Genomic DNA, 11,737 nt, shown 5'->3' with positions numbered 1-11,737 from the left:
CAGAATCAAGTAATATGTCTGATTAGAGTTGGATATGCTGAGTAGGGTGTACATATTAAAATTATATTTGTTTCCCAATTCAATATATCCTTTTTGGTCATTTTATATTAAGATAAATTAGTCATCCAATAAATAGTTTGGTAGTAGAGTGTACTCAGTTAATTTTAGAGTTCATTTAACAGCACTCTAAAAAATGCACGCAACAAAAACAGGAAGGAGAACGGTTTTTTTTTTTTCTGGGTTGAATGAACAACAGTTTGACAAGTGTTTTTTTCTATAAAGAATGTTGTTAAATAGTAAGATATGCGCGGTAAAAGCATTTCCTGGGGCAATGTTAGCAAAGGCCATAATATTGAGACTAAATGCTTAAAATTATATCATAACAATCTTTTACTTTCACATCCAAAGGTACGAATGCAACCAAAGTGAAACTAAAAATATTTCAAAATTGCAGTGCACAACCTGATATTCTAATCGTGTATGAAGCTCTTATCACAACTGTAGAGAATTTTCAAAAGACCAGCTTTCACATCTTTCCAACATAACATTCTAGCACAGAATACAACCCTCTGACAAAATCCAGAACAGATATATTCACTGGAGACAACCCAGGAGTCTAACACCGTTGGTACATTTAAGTAATAGTAATTGGGTGACCATTTGTTCAATACTTTGAGCAAAACTGAATCCCTGAATGTGACTTCCGGCATGTACAAGGGTTGCGGTCACTTGGGCACCGCTCATTCAAAAAATCCACATGTGATCTCCACTCACTAGGACAGGAACACAGATACATGATTACAAATCTTGCTTGAGAAAACGGCAACTATCGTCATGTAGTTCCCGTCTATCATATCCGAAGTTTTACTTTTACAGTGGATCCATGGATTGAACCTCCATTAGGTTTAACAAACAAGGATGAGATTGCAAAGCAGCTTTAGAAAGACCTTCAATGAGGGCTAAAATGAAGTACTATGAACTTTGCCAATTGATAAGGAAGTTCAATTGACTTCTATATATGCAAGCAGAACATGAGTCACTTGTTCTGCTGACCCAAAATTTGTCAATGCAAACTAGTGTTACTTAACAAAAAGACGCTAACTTCGGAAGTTCAGCTGGATATCCCGACCATGCAAGAGTAATGAAGGAGAATTAAGGGGTAGACCTGAGTAGAACTAATGAATGAAAGGGAAGGGGGAAGGGGGAAGGCACGGGATAGAGGATTGGTCAACTCATCAACCCCATCATAACCTGAAGATTGCGAGTTCGAATCCTGTCCCAACCAGACCAAATCACTTGAAATGTATTTTGAAACCAATGGTGCCGGACAAGCTTCTTTTAACAAAAAAAATATACAGCAAAAAACAGCAATATCTTAAGTTCATTGTCTTACCTCCATTCCACGAAGTCTATCAGTTATTTTGTGAGAACTATCAACAATCCTGAAGTCCATGAACTTTGTTTCACACATGGGTACTAAGATTATGATATTAGAGTTGGTAACTGAACATAAACACCAGCTCCACCACACCATTATTCTATATTCAGCTACAAGCTCTATACCCATGGCTAGATGACCAACTTTTATATTAAGAAGCATTTACTTGAAAACTGATCACAGCTCCTACTTCGAAACTCTAAAAAACCTAACAATAAATTTTCTATGGCCTCACAACCTGCATCACATTACCTGCCAAAAGGACTGCAGTAAACAATAAGATCATGTTATCATCTAAAGCGAATCGTATGAGGTCTGATGTTTCACACAAAAATATCATGACTCATAGGGCACCATTCAGTACCATTTCGAGCTGACAAAAACACAGTTTAGAAAGATCCATCAAATATACTATAGATGATAAAATTGTGGTGTTAAATACAAGAAAATTATTCAAAACCAATAAAAAAACAATAAAAGAACATTAATAAACAAAGTTAACAATGAGCATTGCAGAAGAAAAACTACATTATAAAGTTCATTTAATCCATAGGATTGGAATTTAAAAAGTATTTTTGTTCAACCTCGCTGACTCCATAAAATACAGATAGGTTTATAAGAGAATTTCTCAAACTCTTGAGCTTTCAAACAAATAAAATTAAAAAAACTACAGTACTTTGAAGAAGGAAAAGACAGAAAAGGGAAAGAAAACAGAAATTTCATTTGACAGTTTTAAGATTCTGCTCTTTGTAGTAACCATCAGCTCCTTTTAAACTTCAGAAGAATCACCAGACCAGTACAAAAACACTGATGCACCTATTTGAGATCTGCACATTTAATAAAAAATTGTGAAAAATAATTTCAAAAGAGATGAAAGGTTTAAAACCCAAAATCCCTTTAAAATGAATACAAGTTAAGACTTCAAAGTCGAAAGGAGAACTAGTCTCGACAGTTAATTTCTAAATGCAACAATGAAATACTTGATGCAAAACATTAGATAATTCAAACTGCTTAAATTCAAGAACTTTGACAAGAAAGTATCCATCTTAAGGAGCTGTACAAAATAAAGAAGCAATAATATTGAAAAAGATCCTAACAATTCTAAAAGAATTGCTCAAAAGAACGCACACTCCCTTGATCAATTGCAAAGTCACTTATTCAGTTCTTGAAAATCAATCTAAATACCCAGCAAGCCAAAGTTTCTGTCATCTAAACCCAAAAGTCAATTTGTTTTCACACAACAAATTATACACCAGGCCTTTCCTCGCAAAGGAATCACCCCTGCATTGACAATAGATGGCATCTAAAACTTGAAACCCCTAATAGCCTTTAGTAACCTAGTAAATGAAAATGAATGGGATTCAAGCAATGATGTTCTATTTCCTGTTAGCCTATACAATTAAATCTTCTACACTCGTTCAATTAAACTTACTAAAGTACAAATAGTATTTGACTACCAAAAAAGGAATAGTATAAGAGTGACTTTGTGATTAGTTGTGGTGTGAGCGTGAGAATAACTAAAATTACCAAGTAAAAGAGTGATTTTGTTATACCTCAGGGGCACCTAATGCCCCAAGTAAGGAGCGCCACCAGATTGCCCAACACCATGCTGCCCTCTTCCTGAACCACCTTGCCCTATCTGCGGGTTCGGGTAGCCACCTTGCATTGCACCTTGATTTCCATAGCTTCCCATCATTCCAGGGCTTATACTTGCCTGATTCGCATACCCACCCTGTATGGCATGTCCTGCACCAGGAACACCCGGATTCACATTCGGAGCCGTTCCAAAAGTTCCCAAAAGGTTTGTCAGCCCCAAACCAGCCCCCTGAGTTGCAAACAATGCAGTCAGTGCCTGCCCAAGTGCCGGATTCAATGCCTGGGCGGCCGCAGCACCCTGGTTAAACCCAATCCCACCACTTGCTGGCGCCATCAAATGCCCCATTCCTGCCGCAGCTCCACCAACATAACCCGGATTCTCATTCCTCTGAAACTTGGAATTATGGGATTTGTGGTGGTGCTGGTTCGGGTGCTGAGACTTGACCGGCTTTGGACCGTCAATAGCCTTCTGGCAATGCAAAATGTGGCCCTCAAAATTCTTGTGCGGCTCTTCCAATGCCCTCTTTGCACTCTCTGGCGACTTATACACAAACAAACAAAACCCTTTAGGCCTCCCAGTCATCTTATCAAGCCCCAGTGGCCCTTCCTCAATTTCTCCAAACCTAGAAAAGAACATCATCAGCTTCTGGGGTTCCAAGTCAGCCCCAACATTGCTCACATAGATCTTCCTCTGCGTGTACTCCGACACTGTCTGTGACTGGGCCGCCTGGACCGCCACAGGCACAGCGGCGGCAGCACTTGGAGCCGGACCTGGGCCAATAGCCGCCAGCTGGCACGCAGTCATCCGATTGCCGATCTTCTTCTGCGGCTGCTTCAGGGCTTTTCGAGCCCCAGAACGGGTCTTGAAAAGAATGAAGCCATAACCTTTGGACTTACCAGAGACCTTATCGCACACAGCCTTGCAATCCTCAATCTCACCGTACTCCTTAAACACGCTGGTTAGGGTTTCGGCGTTGGTGTCCCATCCGAGCCCGTGGACGAAGATCTTGCGGTGGATCGGGTCCTCATCTGCAACTTTACGGATCCGATCAGATACGTCACCGTGCGTATCGGCTGCTTCGCGGAGCAGGGCAATAAGCTGGTCCTTGCTGAAGGGTTCTAGAAGATTCTGGATCGGCTCGTCCTCGTCGGCACCGTCATCGGCCAGATCCGAAGCTGCCGACGTGGACGTCGTCGTCACGTTCTCGTTTTGCTTATACTCAACACCAGGTTCTTCTTCATCCTCGTCCTCTTCCTCTTCCTCTCCTTCATCTTCTTTTTCTTCTTCTGGTTCATCTTCCTCCTCTTCTTCTTCTTCAACTTCTTCCTCTTCTTCTTCTTCGACTACTTCCTCTGCTGGTTCGTTTTGGGGTTTGGGTTCCTCTTCTTCAACGACCGGTTGTTGTTTCTTGGAGGGCTCGGAGGACTCGGTGTTGTTGGAGTCGAGCTTTCGTTTTCTCCCCATTTTGTGGGTGGACGGAGGCGTCTCAGATAGAGAGATTGGGGATTTGGGGGTTAGGGTTTCTTTGGGGAGCTGGTGACGGCGCCCAAGTGGAAACACGGGATACAGAGGAACTAGAGGAACACAAATAAATAGGGGAACCGAGAAATATAAAGGTAACAAAGATCTTTCCACCCTATTAGGGTTTAGGGATATTTTGGTACTTTTACCGAAATAACTAAAGCCTAAAATCGTAAATCCCTATTGCATGGTGGATTCTTCGTTACGGAGTACGAATATGCGGATTAGTTACCAACTTTTGTTTTTCACCGTTCGATTGTTTCTATGGTCCAGATTTAAAACAAATTTTAATTACAACTCTTGCACATCATCTCTCTTACCGACCCACTGGACCATCCTCCCCCCATCGCGCCTCTCTCTCTCTCTCTCTCTCTCTCTCCCCAACCCAAAACCCCCTTCTCTGAACTACATCCTCTCACACTCCCTCCCTTCCCCGCACACCCAGACCTCCTCCACAAACACCATATTTAAATTTGTTCAATATCTATAGTTGTTATGTTACAAAGAAGTCCATAATCAACATCCAAAATACCAAATGTTAATCCAACAATGATGGTAAAAAACCACCTTCAACCAACAGGAGTTGGTCCAAGTGGAAGGGGCTTGGATCCTTTAAACAAGAGGTCCTGGGTTCGATCCCAGGCGCTTGCGAATAGAGCAGACTTTGTTGGAAGAGGTCCCCACTTTGCGTCCGACAGTACCTCGAGGGTTAGTCCCCGCAATCGCGCGGGGATACCTTGGTTTTCACCAAAAAAAAAATACCACCTTCACCTGGCTTTTTTTTAATACAAGAATCTGACTCTAAAAAACAAACAGGATTTCTAACTCAGCGAATCTCCGATTTTTCTCAGGGTTCAAAGCTCCTCACTATCCTCACCGTCATCTCTCTGTTCCTCTCTGTCCTCACCAGCACCTCTTTGTGTTTGAAACCTTCTCTGTGCGAGGATGAGGTTAATAAAGCAAGATGACCAAAAAAAAACATGAATTCAACTTCTGGTCTAGGTCATAATTTGGCTTGGCTTGGGGGACTTTTTTTTATTGGTCAAGAAGATAATTCATTGGACAACAAGCAGGAAGCAAATACAAACAATCGGGGGAACAACACCTCATCTAAGCAAAGAAACATGGCTATCACAGCCAAGAGAACAATAACTAACAGAATCCCCCCTTATTGCATTTTTTGTAAATAGAATCTCCGACCGATATGTCAAATTATCACATAAATATGAAATTATAAACATTGAAGATTAAAGTTACTCTAACTGAATAGTCAAATCTTACATGAATTTGATGTCAAATATTTTTTTGTCATGGACCTACTGTCATTTACTCTATTTTCAAACTGTATGCATCATATGGGCTCATTTGCTTTTAAAAATATAATAAAATAATATGATATTTGACATTTCGGGTGGAGTTCAATTTTTTATAAAGTGTTAAATTGCCACATAAGCCATCAAATTCAAATTTAACATTTTGCAATTGACATCTCCCTTGGAGATGCTCTAAAGTTTGTAATCCCAATTCTAAAATAACCCTTTTGTAAAACACCTAGGAGTGTATCCAATTCAAACTTTTAATGACTTTTATATAGTTTAAAAGTATGGAGGTATTCAATTTAGATTTTTAAAGAGTTTATAAAAGTCTAGTGGTATTCAATTGTGACTTTTAAAAAGTATTTAAAAGTTTGGTGATATCTAGTTGTGACTTTTAAAAAGTCTTTACAAGTTTGGTGGTATCCAAAAAGTTAATGACTTTTAAAAAGCTTATTAAATTAATGACTTTTCTATACTTTTCAGGCTAATTGTTAATACAAAAGTCTTGCCAATTTACTAGTAACTTTTATCAACTATATGAAAGTATTTAAGAATTTGTCAGCCCTATAAAAGTCACTCATTTGAAAAAAGTCTTTATAAGTATAGATTGGATACACCCCCCTTTTTTTAATAATAGCCAATTTCAAATGGGTTATTATCACAAATGGTCCCTGAGGTTTACGAAATTATCACCTTTGGTCCTTTATGTTTTTTTTTTTCCTAACATTATTATTCCTTTATGTTACACCTCACATATCAATTTGGCCTCTACCGTGAGATTCTGTTAAAATTTCTGTTAAATTGCTGACTTGGCATGCCATGTGGATTAAACAATATATATTTAAAGGGTTTTTTTTTTGTTAGAAAATATATTTAAATGTTTCAGAAACTAAAAAATAGCTTAAAATATTAATAAAGCTTTTAACATTAAATAAAAAGGGAGTTTCACTAAAATACCCAAAATGGGGGCTGAAATTATAAAAATACCCAACACCCAAAACACTTTATAAACATACCCAAAACTCATCATTACACACACTCAAAACCCATTTATAAACATACCCAAAACCCATCATTACACACATACCCAAAACCCATTTTGGGTATGTTTCTATGTTTAAATAGTGTTTGGGTATTTTTATAAATACATGTCTAGGATTGGGTATTTTTATAAATATCTAAAATAAAAACTAATAATTTTAAAAAAATTATCTCTTCTCTCTCTCAAGCTAACCCAGTACACGTCTCAACCAAAAAAGCTAACCTAGAGACATCTCCACCACCATTCACCACCGCCCACCGCCCACCACCTTTGCTATTAATGAGACCCATTCCACAACTCTCAACCACCACCTTTGCCGCTTCTCTCTCTCTCTCTCTCTCTCTCTCTCTCTCTCTCTCTCTCTCTCTTCCCCCAATCCCCCAGACCCACACATGAAGTTACCCACATGGCCACAAACCCCCACACCCCACACCCCACACCGCCACCGCACTCTCCCCCTACCCCCATCAACATTGATGGCTCCCTCTACTCCTTTTCTTTACCCCCTCCCTCAGAAAATTCAAAAACCAAAAAGAAAAATATGAAGCAATTGATTTGTGGATTTGAAAACCTTTCAATTTAAACAAGCAATCTTTCTAGTGGCAACGACAGTGCTAAGAAAGAGGGGGTGGGCGATTTTGTGGGGTTGAGTCGAGGCAGTGAGGTTGAATCAGGGAGGGGGGTGGGTGAATAGGGAGGTATGTGGTGGGTGGGGTTGAGAGAGAGAGAGAGAGAGAGAGAGAGAGAGAGAGAGAGAGAGAGAGAGATTAGAGGGGGAAAGTGGGGGAGACATAAGGGGAATGAGGGGGAGTGACAATTTTTTTCCTTCTTTATTTTAGTTTTCTAAATTCTTTAGATTTTAAATCTTAACTATTTTTTAAAAAAAAATTATTTAGATACATGTGGCATTATTCCATTGGATATGTGGGCACCACATACATATCATGTCATCAATGTAACTGAAATTTTGACGGAACTTAACGGTATGGACCAAATTGATGTGTGATGTGTAACATAAAGGACCAATAATGTCAAAAAAAAAATATAAAGGACCAAAGGTGATAATTTTGCAAACCTCATGGACCATTTGTGATAAAAACCCATTTCAAATATGACATTCCAAAATGACCATACACTATCTCATATTTGCTTAGATGCCCTTTCTTTAGATACCCACACAGGTAGTAGCAATGTCCCAACAGTTAAAGGTTATTAAGTCAATGTCATTTTCCCTAAAAAAAACTCTAAGATAAAACGTTAAGAAGTTTTATAGGAAATGAAGCTAATAAGTCTAAAACTTGATCATCAATTCATTTCAAGGTGTATAAATATGAGTCCTTATTTCCTCTCATTCCTCACAAAATACTTTCATCCTCACAACTTTCCAATTCTCTAATTCTCATATTGCAGTCAAGTTTCTCATTCATCTAATTTGCAATTTTGCTCTTAAATCCTCTTCATAGATTGGATTAATTACAATTTTGGTCACTCGGGTTTGGCCCGATTTTAATTTTGGTCACCGCACTTTTAATTTTCCGATTTTGGTCATCACATTTTGCATCATTAACAAATCAATTCCAATTGGGAATTCCGTCAGTTAAGACACACGTAGTGCATGCATGCAAGGGTATTATTACCCTTTCGCCTCAGCCCCTGAATCAAAACACAATTGTCGCGTGCGATTTCTTCTAAAAAAGATTTAGGGTTCTGGAATTTGGGGAAAAGGCTGGTCAATTTCAAGGTATAGGGTTCGATATCATCCAATTGATGAAGATTTAATAGGTGAAGTCACGATTTGAAAGGGAATCATCAATTTCAGGTAGGAATTCATCCATTTTGGGGGTAATTTCTTGTCTGATTTGGTTATATGTCGATTTCAGTTTCTAAATTTGCCTATTTCTTGTATTTTTTTTTTTTATTATTTCAGTTCTTACAATTAGCTACATTTCATGTAGTTTGTAGATGTCTACTTCATCTTCTCATGGATTGAGGTGCCTTTTATGTGGAGATGAAATGAAATTACTTCTATCAACTATAGAACAATATTACAACAAATATTTCTAGAAATGTACAAGGAAATACGTAAGGCATGGTTTTGAATCAGTTTTATTTTATGATAGGGATGTTGTGGTTATGCACAGTGGTTGTATGATGTAGGAAGGTGCTGGATGCAAATATTTCGTATGGTGTGATGATATTGACAACACAAAAGAGAGGGAAGATATAATCTTTAGAGACTCGCAACGGATAGAAAACAATGGTAAAAAGGACGTGGTGTTTCAATTTATACAGCTACAAGTTGGAGATGTTTTGAATCTGCTGAAAGAAATAAAAGAGATGTTGTTGATCATTTGTATCTTGATTACTGTCAATGTGGTTTTCAATTTAGTTATAAAAAAATGAGGTGCTTAGATGGTGCTTTAATTTGGGTAAAGACATGTTTTAGCTGCTCAAACGTTTTGGTTGTAGCATTGTGATCAAAATTTGGGGAAAGACATGTCTCAGAGGTTGTAAATTTCTAGTCATGAAATGAAAACATTCAACTCTTATTTTGGTTGTTACATTCTTTGGCTTAAATGAAATGAAATGGAAACATATACATGGTGCAGTACACAAACCAACATACACATGTTGTTGTACACAAACTTGGCCATGATTCACAAAATCAGTTAGAAGCAATATACACATGCTACAGTACACAGACTTGGCCATGGTTCACAAAATAAGGCAAAATACAATATCCTAAATTATATCAGTCAACATCAAAAAAGTCTCATCCTTTTAAAAATCAGGTCTTCTGCTTCTTTGGAATATGCATACCTTGCTTTCTAGTAGCTGCCTTGCTTATATTGATGACTTATGTTGATGAAATTTTGCTGACTTATGTTTTTCTCATTAAATATTTATCTTATCATCTTATTATCCAATTGCAGACTCATCCACCACCACCTGCCCAAACCACCAAGCACACAGGTCCTAGAGGTGGAACTTTCATCACACCTACTTCTGCTACAACTAGGATGAGGCCACCCATTCCTCCACCTGCTTCTGCTCAAAGTCAGAATGCATATGCTTCTAGTGGATTGAGGCAAACTAGAAATTATGCTTCATGGAAACCACCAAGCAAATGTCTTACTGCTCCAACATTATAATATTTACCTCCTTGTGTTCTTTGAGTGTTGGGAACATATTTTTTTCCTCAGCTATAATAACACAACAACAACAAATTATACATCTTTACAAGCTACTTATATGTTGTCACATCCCGGGATCGCTCCGCCATAGCACGATATTGTCCGCTTTGGGCCCCCCTCTCTGCCCTCACGGTTTTGTTTCTGGGAGCTCACGAGCAACTTCCCAGTGGGTCACCCGTCATGGGATTGCTCTAGCCCCTATCCCCAAAGGCCTCATGCTAGATGGATGCGGGCATGTACATATAAGGCACATCAACCCCCTCTCCATTGGTCGATGTGGGATGTTACAACTTATATATATGCACAATCAGTAATTAATACAGAAAAATACTAAGCATGACTTATTGGTAGCTTATGAATTCAACCCAAATTAGGTATTGAAGGAGATGAGGTTTGACTAACATTTGTAATAGGTGGGGTTTGACTAACATTTGCAGCAGGTGGGGTTTTAGTTGCATATCTTTTGTCAACATAAACTCCTTTGGAAGTAGGATTTGGTTGATTTTTGCAACTCCCCTTATTATGAGCCTTTTTCGAGCATTTTTGGCATGTGACTATGCCACTTTTTCTTTTCAACCTTATTTGCTCACATTTTGGATATTTCTTTTCCATCTCTAGATCCTTTATTATCCTCCTTTTCTTTGGCCTTCCAGACAACTTTTTAACCATTGGAGGCAGTGGTGGAACTTGAGTTGTCTTAGGCCACATGTGCATAGCTTTGATAGGATTGAAGATAGGTTTGTAAGCCCTCATATATGCCTTATTGGTATAGTATGGATCCACATATACCTCAGCATCTTCCCTATTTCGGAAAATTGCAGCAACAACATGGTGGCAAGGAATGCTAGTGAGATCCCATCTATTGCAGCTACATCTTATTCTACTTAAGTCGACAACATATTGATATGCTATTGAGTCCCCCACTTGGAACAAGCCATTTCCATAGTACATTAGCATATATTTCCTGGACAATGACTTGAACTTCTCAAGTTTATTCTGGATTTTAGGACAAATTGGCTGCTCATGACTCCTCGTAGAATCATTCTTAACTTGTAACCTCCTCATTAGGTTGCACCTAATCATTTCCAACATAGTGAAGATGGCTTTATCCCTTGCTTGCAGAATCCAAGAATTAAAACATTCACATAGGTTATTCAATAACATATCACACTTAATCCTTATAATAAATGTATGTCTAACGCATTTGTTTATGTCCCTATTCATCAACCAATCATGTGCAGCTTCACCACTCTCTAATCCCTTCATCTTGTTCATCTCACACTCAAACTCAGCCACTTTGGTGCTATGGCAGCATTCCTTAACAAATCTTTCAAAACTTTTCCCTTATGCAATGTCTTGAAATTCCCATAAAGATGTTTGACACACCAACTATATGCTGCTTTAGGCACAACTAAATCAAATGCAGCATCTAATCCCTACAATATTAAACTAAGAATATTAAATTAAGTATATTACATTAAGCATATTAAACCTTAAAGATTAAACTAAGAATATTAAACTACCTTTTGTTGGTATGAAATGAAAGTTCATCCATGTTCACTAACAGGACCCAAATCCTCAATAAGTAATTGAAGGAACCGACACCATGTTTCTTTGGTCTCCAACTTA

General features: G+C 38.3%; 2 protein-coding genes across 4 annotated transcripts; both read right to left on the bottom strand.

Moving 5' to 3' along the window:
- Nucleotides 1-508: 508 nt before the first annotated feature.
- LOC110768566 (UBP1-associated protein 2B) lies at nt 509-4,635 on the bottom strand. 3 transcript variants are annotated; one of them, XR_015836542.1, is made up of 3 exons: nt 2,992-4,635; nt 1,394-1,702; nt 509-1,273 (listed from the first exon to the last, which is right to left on the bottom strand). XR_015836542.1 is itself a non-coding variant. In XM_088254872.1 (2 exons), exon 1 carries the CDS (start codon nt 4,497-4,499, stop codon nt 3,003-3,005), a length of 1,497 nt encoding a protein of 498 aa, XP_088110998.1. In that variant the 5' UTR covers nt 4,500-4,635; the 3' UTR covers nt 509-1,702; nt 2,992-3,002. The 3 variants fall into 3 exon arrangements, 2 of the variants coding, with proteins under 2 accessions (XP_088110998.1, XP_021828031.2); XM_088254872.1 differs by having other exon boundaries at nt 509-1,702; XM_021972339.2 differs by lacking the exons at nt 509-1,273; nt 1,394-1,702 and adding an exon at nt 1,949-2,265 and having other exon boundaries at nt 2,992-4,634.
- Nucleotides 4,636-10,468: 5,833 nt separating this feature from the next.
- LOC148293765 (uncharacterized) lies at nt 10,469-11,383 on the bottom strand. Its single transcript, XM_088254600.1, has one exon. It carries the CDS (start codon nt 11,381-11,383, stop codon nt 10,469-10,471), a length of 915 nt encoding a protein of 304 aa, XP_088110726.1.
- Nucleotides 11,384-11,737: the final 354 nt, after the last annotated feature.

Source organism: Prunus avium, chromosome 6 (genome assembly GCF_965620075.1).
Source record: "Prunus avium chromosome 6, drPruAviu1.hap1.1, whole genome shotgun sequence".
In the NCBI taxonomy this organism is placed as follows: Eukaryota; Viridiplantae; Streptophyta; class Magnoliopsida; order Rosales; family Rosaceae; genus Prunus; species Prunus avium.
Note: the sequence above shows the minus strand (reverse complement) of the source record. Positions and strands in the feature narration are given on the sequence as shown.